The 22464-nt window shown below is 46.1% G+C and overlaps 1 protein-coding gene across 1 annotated transcript in view; it reads right to left on the bottom strand.

Moving 5' to 3' along the window:
• ADA (adenosine deaminase) overlaps positions 1-20445 on the bottom strand; it is a 97636-nt gene extending 77191 nt beyond the window's left edge. Inside the window, exon 1 of the mRNA XM_040331454.1 lies at positions 20357-20445. Within this exon, the coding sequence (XP_040187388.1) occupies positions 20357-20392 (36 nt within the window). The 5' untranslated portion in view covers positions 20393-20445. The remainder of the gene's footprint in view (positions 1-20356) is intronic.
• Positions 20446-22464: the final 2019 nt, after the last annotated feature.

The raw sequence follows: 22464 nt of genomic DNA, 5'->3' as shown, positions 1-22464 counted from the left end.
CCCCATCACAGCCCCTTTACATCAGGGTCCCCATCACAGCCCCCTTACATCAGGGTCCCCATCACAGCCCCCTTACATCAGGGTCCCCATCACAGCCCCCTTACATCAGGGTCCCCATCACAGCCCCCTTACATCAGGGTCCCCATCACAGCCCCCTTACATCAGGGTCCCCATCACAGCCCCCTTACATCAGGGTCCCCATCACAGCCCCCTTACATCAGGGTCCCCATCATATCAGGGTCCCCATCACAGCCCCCTTACATCAGGGTCCCCATCACATCAGGGTCCCCATCATAGCCCCCTTACATCAGGGTCCCCATCACAGCCCCCTTACATCAGGGTCCCCATCACAGCCCCCTTACATCAGGGTCCCCATCACATCAGGGTCCCCATCACAGCTCCCTTACATCAGGGTCCCCATCACATCAGGGTCCCCATCATAGCCCCCTTACATCAGGGTCCCCATCACAGCCCCCTTACATCAGGGTCCCCATCACAGCCCCCTTACATCAGGGTCCCCATCATATCAGGGTCCCCATCACAGCCCCCTTACATCAGGGTCCCCATCACATCAGGGTCCCCATCACAGCCCCCTTACATCAGGGTCCCCATCACATCAGGGTCCCCATCACAGCCCCCTTACATCAGGGTCCCCATCACATCAGGGTCCCCATCACAGCCCCCTTACATCAGGGTCCCCATCACATCAGGGTCCCCATCACAGCCCCCTTACATCAGGGTCCCCATCACATCAGGGTCCCCATCACATCAGGGTACCCTTACATCAGGGTCCCCATCACATCAGGGTCCCCATCACATCAGGGTACCCTTACATCAGGGTCCCCATCACATCAGGGTCCCCATCACATCAGGGTCCCCATCACAGCCCCCTTACATCAGGGTCCCCATCACAGCCCCCTTACATCAGGGTCCCCATCACAGCCCCCTTACATCAGGGTCCCCATCACAGCCCCCTTACATCAGGGTCCCCATCACAGCCCCCTTACATCAGGGTCCCCATCACAGCCCCCTTACATCAGGGTCCCCATCACAGCCCCCTTACATCAGGGTCCCCATCATATCAGGGTCCCCATCACAGCCCCCTTACATCAGGGTCCCCATCACATCAGGGTCCCCATCATAGCCCCCTTACATCAGGGTCCCCATCACAGCCCCCTTACATCAGGGTCCCCATCATATCAGGGTCCCCATCACAGCCCCCTTACATCAGGGTCCCCATCACATCAGGGTCCCCATCACAGCTCCCTTACATCAGGGTCCCCATCACATCAGGGTCCCCATCATAGCCCCCTTACATCAGGGTCCCCATCACATCAGGGTCCCCATCACAGCCCCCTTACATCAGGGTCCCCATCACATCAGGGTCCCCATCACAGCCCCCTTACATCAGGGTCCCCATCACATCAGGGTCCCCATCACAGCCCCCTTACATCAGGGTCCCCATCACATCAGGGTCCCCATCACATCAGGGTCCCCATCACATCAGGGTCCCCTTACATCAGGGTCCCCATCACATCAGGGTCCCCATCACATCAGGGTCCCCATCACAGCCCCCTTACATCAGGGTCCCCATCACAGCCCCCTTACATCAGGGTCCCCATCACAGCCCCCTTACATCAGGGTCCCCATCACAGCCCCCTTACATCAGGGTCCCCATCACAGCCCCCTTACATCAGGGTCCCCATCACAGCCCCCTTACATCAGGGTCCCCATCACAGCCCCCCTTAAATCAGGGATCACAGGCCCCCTTAAATCAGGGATCACAGGCCCCCTTAAATCAGGGATCACAGGCCCCCTTAAATCAGGGATCACAGGACCCCTTAAATCAGGGATCACAGGCCCCCTTAAATCAGGGATCACAGGCCCCCTTAAATCAGGGATCACAGGACCCTTACATCAGAGTCCCCATCACAGCCCCCCTCCTTATACAAGAGTCTCCATCAGAGTTCCCCCTTACACCACAGTTCCTACCTGAGTCCATCTTACATTAGAGGGCTGTGTAAAATCTTGCAGTGGTCCCGATTTGTCCCACAGGCCATAGTTGGAGACCCCTGATCTAGAGGAACAGGAAAAGTCGTTTTAGCTACTTGATTCTTCTCCTCGTTGGTGTTCCCCCACACTTTGCTAGTGGACTGTCCCTCGGCATCCTAAAATCCAGTGTAGGGCTATGCGACTGCTGGAGCTTAGGGGCATAAGAAGCTGCCAGACCAGTCCTACAGCCTGGAGGATCAGGTAAGTACTTGTCCTGGTCCCCTAGATATAAGGGGATGTAGTATGTGGGCAGCTCCACTGCAGTAGAGACTTTTTACTTCAGCTTTAAAGTAGAACTTTAGGCAAAACTTTTTTTTTTCTCCATTTGAATAGAGGAATAAGTGAGAGTTATAACCCCTGTAAGATTCCCCCCCCCCCCCATCTGTGGCCCATTGGGGAGATTTCCCTTCACTTCCTGTCCTATAGCCAAACCAGAAGTAAGAGGAAATACCCGGAAATTAAAGAAATCCTTTTGGGATCTCCAGAACTAGTGTTCCCATTGGACGATTTCTCCTCTGTAGGATTTTCATTTACCTTCACGTTGAGTAATAGATAATGATAATAGGCAAATAGAGATCTTCAGCTGTGCCTTCACTAGTGATAGAACCAGTGGGAGTCAAGCCACCAGCAATCGGGTGTCTTATGTAGAACTCCGGGAACAGACTCCCGTATAAGAATAAAAAGCTGTTTGTCTGCCTTCCACTCCTCTTGGCCATTCACAGAACGCTGTGTATTCCATGAATAGTTCATTGACATCAAAGAGTTGAGAGCAACAAAAGAAAAGGGCCACAAAAGGAAATCATTCCGATTAGTTCTGGATGTCTCATTTTTTCCTTGGAAATGGTAAAAGGCTTATTCCCCCCCCCCGAGTTATTAGTATTGTAGGATTGTGTATGGGTGCCGGAGATACTTCTCCTCTGTACCTCAAATATAATTTTCTTCACAGACTCCTGTACTATACCTGGGCCATCCATTCCCTGTAGTCCTATACACAATGCAGTCAGCAGTTTAATGAGAAGGAAATCTTGGAGGGGTCAAGGCCATGCAGTCCCTTTGTTGTGTGAAGGATTCCATCCCATAAGCCTTTTGGACTGGCTTTGTAATTGGGCATTCTTGCAAGAAATTAGAGACTGGTGACACGCACCTCTCCAGGAATTCCAGCACACTGGCAAACAAAGTAGAACTGGTGGCAAAAACTTGTTTCCCCTTGGATAGTATAAGGCAGGGGGGTAGGCAACCTCGGCCCCCCAGCTGTTTTGAAACTACAAGTCCCATGAGACACTGCAAGACCCGAAAATCACACGCACGATTCCTAAAAGCAGAGGCATGATGAGATTTGTAGTTTCACCTCGGCTGGAGGGCTGAGGTTGCCCACCCCTGGTGTAAGGGATGGTTATAGTCTATGGGCCAGAAAGTCTATAGGCGGGCGTAACGTATCCGATTTACGTTACGCCTCTGCAACTTAGACGGGCAAGTGCAGTATTCTCAAAGCACTTGCTCCGTTAGTTGCGGCGACGTAGCATAAATCGGCCGGCGTAAGCCCGCCTAATTCAAATGTGGAACAGGGGGACGTGTTTTATGTAAAATAACCATGACCCAACGTGATTGACGTTTTTCACGAACGCTGCATGCGCCATCCGTGGACATATCCCAGTGTGCATTGCTCCAAATACGCCGCAAGGACGTATTGGTTTTGACGTGAATGTAAATTACGTCCAGCCCCATTCACGGACGACTAGACATGTGCATTCGCTTTCGTCCGAATGCATTTTCGTCCGAATTTCGCACAGAAAACGAAAACCGAAAGATCCAACATAAAAATTATTTATTTTCGTTTTCGTTGCGGTCGAATATGCCTAAAATTAACTCTATTAGTCCAATATTATTCTACATAAAGAGAAAAGATTCGACATAGAGAGACATGAAGATTCGACATAGAGAGACATGAAGATTCGACATAGAGAGACATGAAGATTCGACATAGAGAGACATGAAGATTCGACATAGAGAGACATGAAGATTCGACATAGAGAGACATGAAGATTCGACATAGAGAGCCATGAAGATTCGACATAGAGAGACATGAAGATTCGACATAGAGAGACATGAAGATTCGACATAGAGAGCCATGAAGATTCGACATAGAGAGCCATGAAGATTCGACATAGAGAGACATGAAGATTCGACATAGAGAGCCATGAAGATTCGACATAGAGAGACATGAAGATTCGACATAGAGAGACATGAACATTCGACATAGAGAGACATGAAGATTCGACATAGAGAGACATGAAGATTCGACATAGAGAGACATGAAGATTCGACATAGAGAGACATGAAGATTCGACATAGAGAGACATGAAGATTCGACATAGAGAGCCATGAAGATTCGACATAGAGAGACATGAAGATTCGACATAGAGAGACATGAAGATTCGACATAGAGAGCCATGAAGATTCGACATAGAGAGCCATGAAGATTCGACATAGAGAGACATGAAGTCAATTTTTTTTTTTAAAAGGATTCTGTCGAATGTTCTTTTTTATTTTTTTTTCTTCTTAGAACATACGACAGACACCTCAATGGACAGATTCGACCTTAATTTGGATTTTCGGACGAATGCATTTTTTTAACGAAAAACAAAATTTATAAAAACGAATTTCGGGAGTAACTAAATAAATTTATTTTTTTCGGACGACATGTGCACATGTCTACAGCCGACTTACGCAAACGACGTAAAATATTCAAAATTCGACGCGGGAACGACGTCCATACTTAACATTGGTACGCCGCATGTACACCACCATATAGCAGGGGTAACTTTACGCCGGGAAAAGCCTAACGTTAACAGCGTATCTGTACTGCGTCGGCTGGGCGTACGTTCGTGAATTTGCGTATCTAGCTGATTTACATATTTCTAGGCCTAAATCAGCGTACACGCCCCTAGCGGCCAGCGTAAATATGCAGTTACGATCCGATGGCGTGAGAGACTTACGCCGGTCAGATCTAATAGAAATCTATGCGTAACTGATTCTAAGATACGACGGCTCAGACTCAGAGAAACAACGGCGTATCTCCTTTGTGAATCTGGGCCTATGTTTTTTGCCATCTGTGTCCCATTGGGGAGATTTCCCTTCACTTCCTGTCCCGCAGTCATATCAGGAAGTGAAGGGGGAAACACCTCCAAAGTAAGGGACTCCCCAGTTGTCACCCAATTGGAAGATTTCACCTCTGTTCCTGGTCTGATAATGATGCCCAATTTGGGATTTTCGTTCACTTTCAATGTTAAGGGCAGACAGGACAGATGGAGAGGGTGAAACTCCCTAACCGGGGACACAAACAGCAATAAAAACCTCAGGAGTTCCAATCCCTGTCCACAGTATATAAAAAAAAAAAAAAAGAGTTTTTTTATAAGTGTTACTAAACCCTGCATTCACTAGATCTGGTCTTCCACAGTACACAGAACATGGAAAGGCAATTATTTTAAACTGTTAAATACCTTTTCTCATCAGCAGTATACAGCAGTCTTGTCACTTCTACCCTGGTTAAAGCTTGTAGGAGGAGTTTTCATTCTCCTCTGAATGTCCTATGAGGCTGCATGACCCCTGACCTTCTGTCTGGGCAGTGCTGATTGGCCCTGCGCTGATCACATGCACTCTCCCAAGAAAACTAAATAAAAAAACTCTCTAGCAATACACACCAAACTGAGCATGTGCAGAGTGCCCCCAAGGTTCTGTACCAATATGTGATGGATTGGGGACTGTGGAAGAAGGGGAGGATTTGAGAAGAGAACCTTTTTACACAGTCCAGAGGATTAACCCCTTAGGTTCCACAGTGAGTATAACAAGCATACTGTTGTGGGTTTAGTATCACTTTAATGGGTCATGATAATCCACCCACCTTGCCACATCTCAGAGACTCCAGTGTGAAGGTTTCTATGCCACCTTACGTTATGCAGCAGGAGGAGCAAGACCCTATAAATTTATAACTTAATAAATAATTATGTTTTTAATTTATAACAATATTAAAAAAAAAAATCCTGTGCAATACAAGAATTCAAAAAGGAAGATTTGGCCCATAGTTGGTAACAGGGCTTCCCCCCCCACCTCAGAGAATAGGTGCAAGAACTCCCCCTTTCCAAGTCACCCCTTTTCTCCGCCTCTACCCACTTCCCAGTACCGCCCCTTTTAGACAATATAGAACCAAGTATCATTTTGTGGTGCCAAGCAATTTGTATGGAATTTGGTAATGATATCAAGAAAAACAGTAAAAATAGATCCCCTGCAGCCAGCAACAATAGATCCCCCTAACAATGTACCACCCACAACAAAATGTCCCCACCAGCAACAATAGACCCCTGGCAGCATCAACAGATCTCCGCACAGCCAGCATTAATAGACTCCCTGGCTGCCATCAACAATATAGACCCCTCTCCCAACAGTAGATCTCTTTTAGCAAAAACAATTGACCCCCCAGCAAAAATAGATCCCAGCAGTGAGCATCAACACCCTGCAGCACACCCCAGCACCCCTTGCTATTACATACAGTCAGTCCAGGAGGTGCCGGAACTGCGTTCTACCACGTTCCCGCAAAATAAAAATAAAAAAAGCCCTGGGGCTAGATTCACGTAGGGGGACGTAGGTTTATGCGGGCGTAGCGTATCCTGTTTACGCTACGCCTCCGCAACTTAGACGAGCAAGTGCAGTATTCACAAAGCACTTGCTCCATAAGTTGCGGCGGCGTAGCGTAAATCTGCCGGCGTAAGCGCGCCGAATTCAAATTGTCAAGAGGTGGGCGTGTTTTATGTGAATAAAACATGTCCCCACGTAAATGACGTTTCTCACGAACGGCGCATGCGCCGGCCGTGAACGTATCCCAGTGCGCATGCTCCTAATCACGTCGCAAATAGTCACTGCTTTCGACGTGAACGTAATTTACGCAAAGCCCTATTCGTGGACTTACGCAAACGACGTAAAATTTTTACAATTCGACGCGGGAACGACGTCCATACTTAAAGCGGTGGTTCACCCTAAAAAACAAGTTTCTACCATGAAATCCAGCATACTAGCGTGAGCTACAGTATGCCTTTATTTTATTTTTTTGCGCCGTACTCACAGTTTAATCCCGTTTAAGTAGGACTCGGCTCTTCACGGCGCCTGCGCACAGACTAGGAGCTGACTGCGCAGGCGTCGTGAAGAGCCAAGTCCTATTTCGGCTGTTTTCGGGAAGCGTGACGCGCCATAGCCGGCCGTCAATCATGTTCCCCTTTGCATAGGAACGCCTACTCCCCGCGGGGAGTCTGAAACTTAACTATTTTTAGGGCGAACCCCCACTTTAACATTGGCTATGCCTCATAAAGCAGGAGTAATGTTACGCCGGAAAAAGCCTTACGCAAACGATGTAAAAAAATCCGCCAGGCGCGCGTACGTTTCTGAATCGGCGTATCCAGCTCATTTGCAGATTCTACACTGAATTTGACGGCAGCGCCACCTAGCGGCCAGCGTAAATATGCATCCTAAGAGACTTACGCCAGTCGGATCTTAGCCTAATTTCGGCGTATCTTGCTTTCTGAATACAGAAAGAAGATACGCCGGCGCAGATTTGAATTTACGCGGCGTATCAATAGATACGCCGGCGTAAATTCTTTCTGAATCTAGCCCCTGGTTGGTAATCAATGTGCAGCAGACTTCTTTTTTCTAAAGCTGAAAGACAAGCCATTTTTGTTAGAATTATTAATTAAAACTGAATGATACATTTATTTAAAAAATATTATTTGGGCTCCCAGCCTAAGCAAAAAATAAATAAAAAAGTCCCCTAAAATAAAAACTTAACATGTTTTCTAATCCCTCTCCACTCTATCCAAAACTAAATAATAATTATAATAAAAAAAAAAATAAAAAAAAAAATACAAAATAAGTTTTGCATTTTTTGAATTACAGCCCCCCCCCCCCCTGTAATTCAAAAAATGCAAAACTTATTTTGTATTTTTTTTTTTATTTTTTTTTTATTATAGGGGTATTATAGGGGTTCCTGGTCAGCTCTTCCTGGTCGGGGGACAAAAAAAAAAAAGCTATAAAGAGGATATTTGCAAACTTGCTTAATATATCTAAATATTTTGGAGGCTGTCAAGGTTATAAGTAGAACAATGACATGCTGTATCTGCTACATTTGTTCTTTTTTGTCAAAAACGTTCAATAAAAAAACAGTATTAAAAATAAAAAAAATTAAAAAAGGGGGAGAAGGAAGAAGTGTAGCACTTTTTCCCCCCTTTAGTGTGATTGGACAGTGGCACAACCCCAGCTTCCCAAGCGTTTCTGCCCACTGACCGCTCCTTGTTGTCCTCTTTCGGGATGTAATCCCCAGGATCTGATCCCTACTGCTTGCACACCTCACATAGGTATTATAAATCAAGGTTATACAATAATACCTCCAATCCTTTCACAGAAAGTCTACAGGAATGAGATTAGCTGTAAATTGCTAAAGAGTGAACTCTGGAACTCCTGGAAAATATTTGCACAGATTCGTGTTGGTGGAGATAAGAGGCGAGAAAACTCTCATAAGACAATTCGAGGAAAGCAGCGCTCGTTGAGCTGAAAATATTTATCACTATGGGGAAGCCCGATACAGTTGTTCCAAGTACTTACCTTTGTTTGTACTGCAGCAGAAAAGAAATCCCATTGTGTGCGTTTGCCATTTGGCTGTGCGGACAACAAGAAGACGTTTTTAGCGGAGCATCTGGGACAAGCAAATATTTTATCTAAAATCCAAGATCCGTGTATATTCACTCATTCCACACCTACATGTGCATCTCATAAAATTAGAATATCATAAAAAAAAAATTCAATACAAAAAGTGAAAACTGATATATTATATAGATTCATTACACACAGAGTGATATATTTCATGCATTTCTTTTAGTTTTGATGATTTTGGCTTACAACTGAAAACCTAAAATTCAGTATCTCAGAAAAATGTGAAGATTACATAAGACCAAAAAAATAAAAAATAAAGAAAAAGATTTTTAATACAGAAGCGTCTTACTGAAAAGAATGTCCATGTACAGTATAGTATGCACTGCACTCAATACTTGGTCGGGGCTCCTTTTACATGAATTACTGCATCAATAAGGCGTGGCATGGGAGGTGATCAGCCTGGGGCACTGCTGAGGTGATCAGCCTGGGGCACTGCTGAGGTGATCAGCCTGTGGCACTGCTGAGGTGATCAGCCTGTGGCAATGCTGAGGTGATCAGCCTGTGGCAATGCTGAGGTGATCAGCCTGTGGCACTGCTGAGGTGATCAGCCTGGGGCACTGCTGAGGTGATCAGCCTGGGGCAATGCTGAGGTGATCAGCCTGGGGCAATGCTGAGGTGATCAGCCTGTGGCACTGCTGAGGTGATCAGCCTGTGGCAATGCTGAGGTGATCAGCCTGTGGCAATGCTGAGGTGATCAGCCTGTGGCAATGCTAAGGTGATCAGCCTGTGGCAATGCTGAGGTGAATTTTATGGTTACACAACCGATCACATGGTTATAACCTTTTTATATGGACTATAAATCAAAGGACTTATGAATAAATGGTTGTGGAACGAATCATTTAAATTTCCATTATTTATTATGGGGAAATTCGCTTTGATATACAAGTGCTTTGGCTTACAAGCATACTTCCGGAACCAATTATGCTCACAATCCAAGGTTTTACTGTATTTTGTAATCAAACAAACCCTTTGTAGGGGATTCCTATACAGTTTCATATTTTTCTACAACCTGGGAATGACGAGGGTGACCATCCTCACAGATTCCTTAGAGAGATTTATTTATTGCCATCTGTATCCATTAAAGATTTTTCCTCACTTACAATTCCACTGGGACAATAAGGACTTCCATTTATGGGGGAAATTTAAAGCGGGAGTTCACCCATAAGAATTTTTTTTCAAAAAATCCCCTTAGATGGATGCTCGTTTTGTCTAGGGGAATCGGCTAGTTGTTTTAAAATATGATCCGTACTTACCGTTTTCGAGATGCATCTTCTCCGTCGCTTCCGGGTATGGGTCTTCGGGAGCGGGCGTTCCTTCTTGATTGACAGTCTTCCGAGAGGCTTCCGACGGTCGCATTCATCGCGTCACTAGTAGCCGAAAGAATCCGAACGTCGGTGCGGCTCTATACTGCGCCTGCGCGCCGACGTTCGGCTTCTTTCGGAAAATCGTGACGCGATGGATGCGACCGTCGGAAGCCTCTCGGAAGACTGTCAATCAAGAAGGAACGCCCAGTCCCGCAGCCCATACCCGGAAGCGGCGGAGAAGATGCATCTCGTAAACGGTAAGTACAGCTCATATTTTACAACAACTAGCCGATTCCCCTAGACAAAACGAGCATGAAGCTAAGGGGAAAAAAGTGTTCTCTATGGGTGAACCCCCGCTTTAAGATAAAAAAAATTCCTTTACAAACCCTTTAAGCTAAAATCAACTGAGATTTGAACCGTGGATACCCACATCAGCACCACCCAGTTTGACAAAAGTCAATTGAACAATTTTCTTTTGTTGAAGGAGCCGGATGGAAAACGGTTGACTAAACAGCGCCTGCAGCCAATCTGATGCAGCCACGGTTTGAATGTTCTAACAGCTAGTTGCGCTTGCTGTCAGAATACGATGAATTATGCATTTGTGGTGTTGCCCTCTGTCAGGAGTGTATGGGGAGATTTAGCATGGATGGAAAGTTCCTTAGGTGTATGACCAGATGAACTGGAGAAAACTTCTTCTGGGATGTGTCCTGTGCACAGAACGTCTTGCAGTCCCTTTTGTTCCAACGGGGGAAACGACAAAAAAGGAGAATAGAGAACGCGGAGCCAAGCCATTCAGCAGATGCAGAACAATGGTGAGGTAGAGGACTTTTGCAGCCAGCTACCAAATCCTCCCTTGTGGCCCCATACAGGGACATCTGAATGAGTTCACAGACTCCTTTGGGAAAAAGGAAGGAATCTGTAACTTGGAGAGCCCCCAAAAAACAAGTAAAGCAGCTACACTCTGGATTATTCACCCCAGATAGAACTATACTCGCCTCCCCCGGGAACATGGTTTTGCTTACAGCAGACCCATAGGTGCGCGCAGCCTATTGCATTAGGGTGTGCACCCCAAAGCTCAAACACACACTACCGACCACTCACTGTGTTTATTCAAAACAGGAAGAGGCTGATAAATTCATATTTACCAGCCCCTTTCCTTACTCAACCCAAAACATCCCGCAGCAACAGTCGAGAGGAGGGATGCCGGTAGTGCTGCAGAGGGAAGGAGCGGTAGGGGGAATCTGTGCTGCACAGGGTGATTAGGGTGTGCCTGGGCACAACCGGCACACCTTGTGCGCACACCTATGAGTAGACCAAATTTTACCTAACTGAATTACTGATGGTGGCTAAAAGGATTATTAGTAAACCATGAGTATACTGTGAAGAACACTGATGGGTAGGGATGGACTGGCCAAGCAAGATAAACTTATTTGGTTCAGATGGTGTCAAGCATGTGTGGTGGCAACCAGGTGAGGAATACAAAGACAGATGTGTCTTGCCTACAGTCAAGCATGGTGGTGGGAATGTCATGGTCTGGGGCTGCATGAGTGCTGCCGGCACTGGGGAGCTACAGATCATTGAGGGAACCATGAATGCCAACACGTACTGTGACATACTGAAACAGAGCATGATCCCCCCCTTCAGAGACTGGGCCTGCAGGGAAGTATTCCAACATGATAACGACCCCAAACACACCTCCAAGACGACCACCGTCTTGCCAAAGAAGCTGAGGGTAAAGGTGATGAGAAAGGAAAAAAGGGGGAAAGAGGAAGACAAGGGAGGAAAGGGGGGGGGGGGAGTGTAACAGAATGACTCATGACACCCAGAGACTTTTGAAGGATGAGGGGTACTCCTGTGCCAGCGTCACTAATGACTCTTGGGTCATCCTGTGCCCCTTTTGGGCATAGGGTGACTGGGAAATAATTATAAATTACATGAGATGAGACATTACTGATAATTCATGTTGCAGGATATCTTGAGATATTACAAGTGGTTATTCTGACCCCACCAGGTCAGTGGAGTGTTTTCATTCAATGTGAGGACACATGCTTTTGAGGTGTTAATTGGGGCTGCTCCTAGACATTCCATTGTGAGATGCTAATTCAGTCCATAAAGGTCAGATGTCTAGCTTTTCGGTGTTAAGTCAGCCTGGCTCCTACACCCTCTCATTATGTATGCCAATACTGTTTTATATGTGGAATGTGACTTGTCAAGCTGTAGTAATTACCTCCTCTAATTGCGGAGACGGGACGTCTGGGGGATGACTAATGATTAGCTCAACTCGATGTCATTGTCTAAGAGAAGGTGTATTGAAGCCCCCCCATTGTGTGCTGTGTGGGTGGAGAGTTCTTAGTCCCTGTGATTAACTTTAACATGCTGTACTGTATATAAGAAAGCTAAGATACCATTAAAAGCATTCATACATTTTGACTCAGAACACAGAGCGTATGTCTCGTCTCTCTGAGGGAATTCTTATGGATCGTGTCTGCTAGATTGTGGAGTGTCAGATAAGCTGTCGTGGTTGATGGAATGGGAATATCCTAAACGGTGGTGACGGTTACAGGGAGGAAAGAGGAAGACAAGGGAGGAAGAAGACAAGGGAGTTAAAAAAAAGGGGGGGTGAAGAAACAAGGGAGGAAAGAGGAAAAAAAGAGAGAGACACAAGGGAGGAAAGTGAAAGAAAGGCGGGGAAGAAATAAGGAGTGGGGCAGTAGGGGGGAAATGACAAGGAGACTAGTAAAAAAAAAAAATAAATGTGTATGGCTAACCCAAGTGAGAAGTAGCAGTTAATTAGCGTTGGATCCAGAGGTTCTGCATATTTTGGAAAATAGACGTAGCACCACTTCCAAATTTAGGAAATTCTTCAAATAGCATTACACAGAATATTTGGGTTTTGATCTCAGTGAAATGGAAAGATGGGAACTTCCAGGCTGGAGCCATGACACACTGCCGTGAGAATGGGAGCGATTACATTGAATTGAAAAGCTGTGCATGCTAATGGTTCTTGTGTACAGGAGGGCCCCATAGGGGTTCTTAGTAAAGAAAACTCCAGAGACTGTATCCAACAGTTGGTACTCCCGGGATCAGAATCTTCTGGTTGGCCATTCCCACCAGATGTGAAGGAATGTTCCTTCTGCTGAACACCGCTGAAGATACGTGGATGGACAGCTGGGAAGAAGTTTAGAGATCTTCGTGGGAACCAAGTACCTGTGTAAAAATAATTTGTAGTTCACTTCCACTGCTAGGACATTGACTGAACTTTTGGATGCAAGTCAAATTTAAATCCAGCCATCTTTCATGATAGAAGACTTTAATTCCTGTGTGCGTGTACGTGTACGTGTACGTGTGCACACTGGGTCACAACAAGTAAAAACATGTACATGAAAGAGATGAGGCCAGGCTTGTATAAGGGAGTCCTTTTTGAAAGGTTTAGGTAAAGTTGGCTCGGAATAGTTGCAGATACCTGAATTAATAAAATGCTTCATTTGAAGACACAGTAAAACCTTGGTTTGAGAGTAACTTGGTTTGAGAGCGCTTTGCAAAACAACCAAAATTTTTTAATACATTTTGACTTGATTTACAAGCAATGTCTTGATATACAAGTAGCGTCACAACTGAGTATAAAAGAGAAGAGAGGAGCCTCTAAGTGTAGCAATATGGTTACATTTAATGAAGGTACAACATTTAGCAACTTATTGTTACACTTAAGCCCCATACACACGGTCGGACTTTTTGACAACAAACTTCAAAATGAGCAGGTTTTCAAAAAAATCCAACCGTGTGTACGCTCCATCGGACAAACTTTTTCAGTTTTCATCGGACAAATGTTCGCTCTGCAAAACGGACAAACAAAAGTCCTACAGTGCAAAATCCTATTGTGTGTACAGAAGTCCATCGGACTTTAGTCCAAAGTACAATGACGCATTCTCAGAACCAATGTTAAAATCAACCAACAATAGCAGAAGTTGACGCCCCCCTGAAGACGTTCAATACAACGAAACGTACGTCGGAGGCGGTTACCCGGTCACGTGACGTGCCCCCCGACTCGTGGAGCTGACAGCTGGGAACGCGAGGCTGTGCTACGGCGGTAGCAGAGATCCCGGACGACCCAAACATTCGTACCGCAATTAGGCGGTGAAACGTCTGCAGCCCCAGTGCCGGGTAAGCACCAATACAATCCTTGTTTGGAACTCCTGGTGATGAGGTTAACATCAATCTTTCCTGTCGGCATGTGTGCAGGCACAATCCTGCATAAGCTCTTTTGACTAACTTTTTAATTAAAGTAGTCCATTCAATCTGGTAAGCGCATCCATTTTTCATCAGCACATCTTTGGGTGTTAAAGAAGATTTAAGTGTGGTGGTGGCATTTTACTTTCACATAAGCAAGATACAGCAAAATAAGAAGATTTATTATCATCTATTTGTTACACTTCACTTATTATACTATTGGGACTTGATGTCATTGAGTTGCTCATGACATAGAGACACTATACAATTGGAATATGTTTGTATTATTTATTTTAGAAGTCCTAGTTTATATTATGATCACGTTTATTAATGATTCACACTGGAGACAATGGAGCAGCTTTTTAAGGGCGGATTGCAGGCGCTATTTTTAACGCTATAGCGCCTGCAATACGCCCTCAGTGTGAAAGGGGTCTAATCTTTTTATATGGACTATAAACTGAAGGACCTATAAATAAAATGGTTGTGAAACGAATCACTTGAGTTTTCATTCATTCTTATGGGGAAATTCGCTTTGATATACAAGTTCTTTGGATTCCAAGCATGTTTCTGGAACAAATTATGCTCGCAATCCAAGGTTTTACAGTATCTGAAAAATGTCTTGTGTTGGGTAAACGGAGGCAATCTTCGAGGAAAGAAAAAAGGATTTAAAGTTTTGATGCATGGGCCGTTCCGAAAAAACGCCAATCACGTCGGGTCACAGTAGTTTTGCATAAAACACGCCCCCCTGATCCAAATTTGAATTAGGAGGGCTTAAGCCGGCCGAATTACGCTACGCCGTCGCAACTTACGGAGCAAGTGCTTTGAGAATACAGCACTTGCCCGTCTAAGTTGCGGAGGCGTAACGTAAATCGGATACGTTACGTCCCGTTTGGAATGTCTAGGTGATCCGAGCGCAAGTGGGAGAAGGTACTTATCTAAAGGTGTTCGAGGTGGGGCAGAAAAATCGGAATTTCCCCTTTTGGGCAAAGTTCTGATTTAAGTTAAATACTATATACATATTGTGTATATTCTTGACCGGTCCTCTTTCGGGAGAGCTGAACTTTTACTAAGAGCACCAGGGAACCCACACTGACACATGACAACGAACCAGGGGCGGACTGACCATTCGGGCACTGCCCGAGGGCCCCATGCCACTGGGGGGGGGGCTAATCAGGGTTGCCAGCCTCAGTAAAACCAGGGACAGTATGTAAAAATCTGTGGGCCAGATTCACAGAAAAAGTACGCCGGAGTGAGTATCTACTGATACGCCGGCGTACTTTCAAATTTGCCACGTCGTATCTTTAGTTTGAATTCTCAAACCAAGATACGACGGCTTACGGCTTCGTACGCCTTCAGATCGCAGGTGTAATACTTCGGCGCCCGTTGGGTGGTGTTTGCGTCGTTTTCCGCGTCGGGTATGCTAATTAGCTGTTTACGGCGATCCACGAAGGTACGCACGGTCGTCGCATTCTCTTACGTCGACGCTAGTCGGCTTTTCCCGGCGTAAAGTTACAGCTGCTATTTCATGGCTTATATTTAGACTTGCCATGTTAAAGTATGGCCGTCGTTCCCGCGTCGAATTCAATTTTTTTTTTGTTTTTGCGCAAGTCGTCCGGGAATAGAAAAGGACGTAACGCACGTCGCCGTTCAAAAAATGACGGCGGTGCGACGTCATTTCGCGCAAAGCACGGCAGGAAATTACAAAAACAGAGCATGCGCAGTACGTTCGGCGCGGGAACGCGCCTAATTTAAATGATACACGCCCCATTTGAATTAGGCGGGCTTGCGCCGGACGGATTTACGCTACGCCGCCGCAAGTTTACAGGCAAGTGCTTTGTGAATCAAGCACTTGCCCGTAAAACTTGGGGCGGTGTAACGTAAATGCGATACGTTACGCCGCCGCAATTCTATGTGAATCTGGCCCTGTGTTTTTTTACATCTGTCCCTGAAATGTCCCTTACCGACTACTAAAAACCCCAAGATTATAACTGCCCCGCCTCTCCAGTACCTTTTCAGTGTGTATACTGTGTATGTATACTGTATGCGTGTGTGGTCCCATAATCTCCTATTGCCTGGGGGCCCCATAATCTCCTATTGCCCGGGGGCCCCATAATCTCCTATTGCCCGGGGGCCCCATAATCTCCTATTGCCCGGGGGCCCCATAAGTTGTCAGTCCGCCCCTGCAACGAACGTCTACCATCTGCAGACAGGAAGGGTTGAGTAACATCTACTACCTACACGGTGGAGGCAGCTGCGAGCTGCACTCTGCACACACTTTACAATTTCCATACTGCCAGCTCAGCAATAAATACAAAAATGTTCCCACTTCCCAGAACAATCCCAACTATCTCCAGTCTCAGAATCATAAATGAACAGCGAATGTGGCCTTGAAGTATGGATTTATTACCCAGGCTGCATTCAGCTCTAGTCACACAGATTTCTGGGGACAAGTAAGGGTAGCCAGTCGGCATTGCTGAGAATGCTAGTTTACTGGCTGCCATGCAGGCCTTCAGTTCTTGGAATGTGACCCAGAACACCACCTGATCCTACGATATGGGCCATGGTCTACCCAGGTCAGAGAACACGCCAAGCGTGTATTTACCTGGCAGTGACACATATATGGGCAATACATATAGAGGAGTCATAAAACAGCACTATACTCTGTGCATGCGTCACGAGAAAACGTCCCCCTCCCCCATCCAGCTTATCTCCAGTCTATGATGATAACAGCAATACTGGGAGAAAGGTAAAGAACATAATGTCCATACTGGGGCCCTAAAAATGCTGAGATGTACACAAGAACTCTCCTTGTACCACCGGTTAGGATTTGGGGCCCATAGACAGCAAATGCCTTGTTGTTGGCCAATGCAAGCAAAAAAATAAATAAATTTGCACTTTTTTTTTTTGGCATGCAAGTGTGTGTGTAATATATATATATATATATATATATATATATATATATATATATATTGCATGCTGGGATTCAGGAAACCAGAAAGCGCACCAAAAACGCATCAAGACCCGATTCACACCTATGCAGGTTGCAGGTGCATTTTCATATTTCGATACATGCTTTTCATCCATTGAAGTCTATGGAACCAACAACCAGAAAAAAAAATTCCCTGGCCCTTTCCATAAAATGCACAGCTGTGAACTACATCCATAGGAAACGTGTTAAACAGACAGTAGTGTCGTTTCTGAAAAACTGAAAACGCAGAAAAAAAAAAAAAGTGTGAACTAAAACTATGTTAAAAATGCAACATACGTTATTAAAAAAAGCATGCCATATTTTTAAACACACCAGTGTGAATGGGCCCCAACGTAAGCCAACTGAAAAAAAAATTGCAATTCTAAAAGTCCCTCTTTCTTGCTGCATAAAAATAAAGATTTTAAGCAGAGTTCCACCCAAAAGTGGAAGCTCTGCTTATCTGCCTCCTCCCTGCCCGTACCCACATTTGGCACCTTTCGGGGGAGGGAGCGGGTAACTGTTTTTTGACAGGTATCCGTCCCCCACTTCCGAGAGATCTCACCGGGGCAAGATCACTCAGAAGTTTAGTCCCCCTCCTCCATCCCCAGGCCATTCAGAAAGCTCAGCAGGGAAGTGGCTGGGGTGCCGACATTTCTGGATTCCAGGACAGGTAAGTGTCCTAATGATAAAAGTCAGTATGTGCGCGGAACTCAGATTTTAAATACAAATGTGTATAAATGTAGTAACCGACCTCTAGGACGCACATTGCTGCAGAAGGGCCCATTAGGGAGGAAGTCCTATGTGACTGTTCAGGTGATGACAGCTAAGAATTGTTGAACACACTTGAGGGTTTCCCCAGTCATCATCATTAAGGATGAGCTCCGGCGTGTTCGCATAGAACACGTGCAGAGCCCGCCAGGAAGTCGGCACCTGCGCTGCGCTAATCGCTAAGGCAGACCTTATCCGATGCTCGGCTGCAGAGATTGGGAAATGTCTGCCTGGCTGTGATTAGCGCAGTGCGGGTGCCGACTTCCTGGCGGGCTCTACACGTGTTCTATGCGAACACGACGGAGCTCATCGTTAATTATCATCAGTACAGATCTACTGCACAATGCATAGGTGCTTCCAGTTCTGAATACGCCAGTCTATAGATGTCACCAGGTCATCTACAATCACAGCATTATTATAAGTTATTTTCACGTTCGTTATAATGAACATCTCGCCACTGTCAAAGCCCTATTCGCGAACGTTTTACGCAAACGACGGAAAATTCGATGCTGGCCCGACGTCCATACTTAACATTGCGTACGCCTCATAGACCCAAAGGTTTCTATACGCCGGAAAAAGCCCTACGCAAACGACGTAAAAAAATGCGCCGGGCAGACGTACGTTCTGAGAATCGGCGTATCTAGCTAATTTGCATACTCTACGCGGAAATCAACGGAAAGCGCCACCTAGCGGCCAGCGTAAATATGCGCCTAAGATCCGACGGCGTACTAAGACGTACGTCAGTCGGATCTAGCCCACATTCAGGCGTATCTTGTTTTGTGAGTACAAAACAAAGATACGCCGGCGCATCGTAGAACTTACGCGGCGTATCAATAGATACGCCGCCATAAGTTCTTCGTGGATCTGGGCCTTTTTGTGTCTACATTCACTCCAGCAATGACGGCATGGGGGTTTCCCGGGGCAGGTTTCCTGATGGTGACAACAGCGGGCCACGTCTGTCATTTATATTGAATTGCCTGTAGTCTCCGTCAGACAACAAAGGAACACAAATAGGTGACAGGGACAGAGCATTGTCACCCTATAACAGGAAGTGGATGAACAAGGTACTTCAAGGGCAGGATCAACAGGTATTATGTGAAATGTGCAGATTTAAGATAATGGAAAAAAAACATTTAAACGATTATGGCACAGTGGCTGCGTTTGATGGCATGGCACAGTGGCTGCATGTGATGGCACAGTGCCTGCGTTTGATGGCATGAAACAGCGGTGACAATTTATGGCACAGTGGCTGCGTTTGATGGCATGGCACAGTGACTGGGTTTGATGGCATGGCACAGTGGTGCGAATTGATGGCACAGTGGCTGCGTTTGATGGCATGGCACAGTGACTGTGTTTGATGGCATGGCACAGTGGTGCGAATTGATGGCACAGTGGCTGCGTTTGATGGCATGGCACAGTGGCACAAATTGATGGCATAGTGGCTGCGTTTGATGGCATGGCACAGTGGCTGCGTTTGATGGCATGGAGCAGTGGTGACAATTGATGGCACAGTGCCTGCGTTTGATGGCATAGTGACTGCATTTGATGGCATGGCACAGTGGTGCGAATTGATGCCACAGTGGCTGCGTTTGATGGCATGAAACAGTGGTGACAATTGATGGCACAGTGGCTGCGTTTGATGGCATGGCACAGTGACTGCGTTTGATGGCATGGCACAGTGGTGCGAATTGATGGCACAGTGGCTGCGTTTGATGGCATGGCACAGTGGTGCGAATTGATGGCACAGTGACTGCGTTTGATGGCATGGCACAGTGGTGCGAATTGATGGCACAGTGGCTGTGTTTGATGGCATGGCACAGTGGCTGTGTTTGATGACATGGCACAGTGGCTGTGTTTGATGGCATGGCATAGTGACTGCATTTGATGGCATGGCACAGTGGTGACAATTGATGGCACAGTGGCTGCGTTTGATGGCATGGAACAGTGGTGACAATTGATGGCACAGTGACTGCGTTTGATGGCATGGCACAGTGGTGCGAATTGATGGCACAGTGGTGCGAATTGATGGCACAGTGGCTGCGTTTGATGGCATGGCATAGTGACTGCATTTGATGGCATGGCACAGTGGCTGCATTTGATGGGCACATATACATAACGCACAGTTGTGTACTATACTATACTATTTTATAAAGTAAATGATTAGCCGGCTGTGAGTTTCTCTCCTAGAAATGTCTACACTACAGACCCCAAATCCAGTACAACATACAGCGAGCCAAGGACACGTCTCCCCCCATACAGCGAGCCAAGGACCCTCCCCCCTTACCTGTGGAAAGGTGGAAGTCTTCATATTATATAACATGTTCTCAGCTCTGACCCCACAAGACTTCCCATCTGCAATCCACAGGCAGGTCAGGTTTTCCAGCTTTCTCCCCACAGCTGATCTAATTAATTAGTCTACCTTCCTAATGGGACACCTGTGCTGCCACCTGGAAACCCTTTTACATCATATAATGCACTGCACTGTGCATGCTTTCCTGTATTCAGGTGCATTGTGTAACATATGAGAAAACTTATCCTGTGCCTTTTTAACCCCTTCCATACCGGGCATTTTCACCCCCTTCCTGCCCAGACCAATTTTTAGTTTTCAGCGCTGTTTGCACTTTGAATGACAATTGCGCGGTCATGCAACACTGTACCCAAACTAAATCTTTATGTTTTTTTCCCCACAAATAGAGCTTTCGTTTGGTGGTATTTGATCATCTCTGCAGTTTTTATTTTTTGCGCTATAAACAAAAGAAGAGCGACAATTTTTTTTAAAAACACAATATTTTTTACTTTTTTATTTAATAAATATCACATTTTTAAAAAAAAAAACATTTTTTTTCCTCCGTTTAGGCCGATACGTATTCTTCTACATATTTTTGGTAAAAAAAAAAATCGCAATAATCGTATATTGATTGGTTTGCGCAAAAGTTATAGCGTCTACAAAATAGGTGATAGATTTATGGCATTTTTATTTTATAATTTTTTTTACTAGTAATGGCGGCGATCTGCAATTTTTTATTGTGACCGTGACATTGCGGCGCACACATCGGAAACTTTTGACACGTTTTTGGGACCATTCACATTTATATACCGATTAGTGCTATAAATATGCACTGATTACTGTGCAAATGTGACTGTCAGGGAAAGGGTTAACCACTAGGGGGCGCTGAAGGGGTTAAAATGTTCCCTAAAGTGTGTTCTAACTGTAGGGGGGAGGGGACTCACAAGGGGAGGAGATCGATGTGTGTTCCTCTGTACTGGGAACACAGCATTGGTCTCCTCACCTCTGACAGGAGGTGGATCTGTGTGTTTACAAACACAGATCCACACTCTTGCCGTGATCACCGGCAATCGCGGGTGCCCGGCGGCAATCGCAGTCGCCGGGCACATGCGCTGGGTCACGAGCGGTGCCGCGGGCGCGCCCTAGATCGCTGGGAACAAAGGACGTCATATGACGTCCACCCGGATCGAGGGAGGGTTCCTGCCGGTGTCATTTTACAATGCGCCGGTAAGGAAGGGGTTAAGAAGTTTTTTGTTTTTTTTGCATATGCATCTGAAATGCTGAAAAAAGGGGGATGCCATCAGGGCCCCTGGGGACCACCGGGCCCCTTAGAGGTCAGGGGGGGCTTTGGGTGCTGACGAAAAAAAGAAAATGGGGATGCCTTCTGGGCCCGTGGGGACCACCGTGCCCCTTACAGGTGTACTGCCTGTACCCCCCTGATGGCGACCCTGTGTGCGTCCAATCAGAAATGTTTTTTATATTCACTATACAGTGCTATTTGCTGTTAGACCCCTTTCACACTGGGGCGTTTTTCAGGTGCTTTAGCGGTAAAAAAAAGCGCCTGTAAAGCGCCTGAAACAAGCTGCATCTGCAATCCCAATGTGAAAGCCCGGGTGCTTTCATACTGAGGCGCTGCGCTGGCAGGGCATCAAAAAAAGTCCTGCAAGCAGCTTCTTTGCAGCGCTTTTAGACCTCCTTTCACACTGAAGCGTTTTTACAGCGTTTCATCGTTAAAAATAGCGCTATTAAAACGCTCATAAAACGCTCTCCATGCATCTCAATGGACCCTTTCACACTGAGTCCTGCAAGCAGCATCTTTGGAGCAGATTTTGGGCGCTGAAAAAAACTCTCCAAAAACGCCCCTCTCCATGGAAATGAATTGAAAGCGCTGTAAATACAAAAACGCCCTAAAACGTTAGGGTCTTAGCGGTGCTTTACCAGCGTTTTTCCGGCAATGGTAGTGTGAAAGGGCATTGAAAGCACTCGGCCTTTCACATTGGGATTGCAGATGAGGCTTCTTTCAGGCACTTTATAGGCTTTTTTTTTAACGTCAAAGCGCCTGAAAAACGCTCGAATAACGCCCCAGTGTGAAAGGGGCCTAAGAG

The sequence above is a fragment of the Rana temporaria genome, chromosome 12, assembly GCF_905171775.1.
Source record: "Rana temporaria chromosome 12, aRanTem1.1, whole genome shotgun sequence".
In the NCBI taxonomy this organism is placed as follows: domain Eukaryota; kingdom Metazoa; phylum Chordata; class Amphibia; order Anura; family Ranidae; genus Rana; species Rana temporaria.
This window is presented reverse-complemented; position numbering and strand designations above follow the sequence as displayed.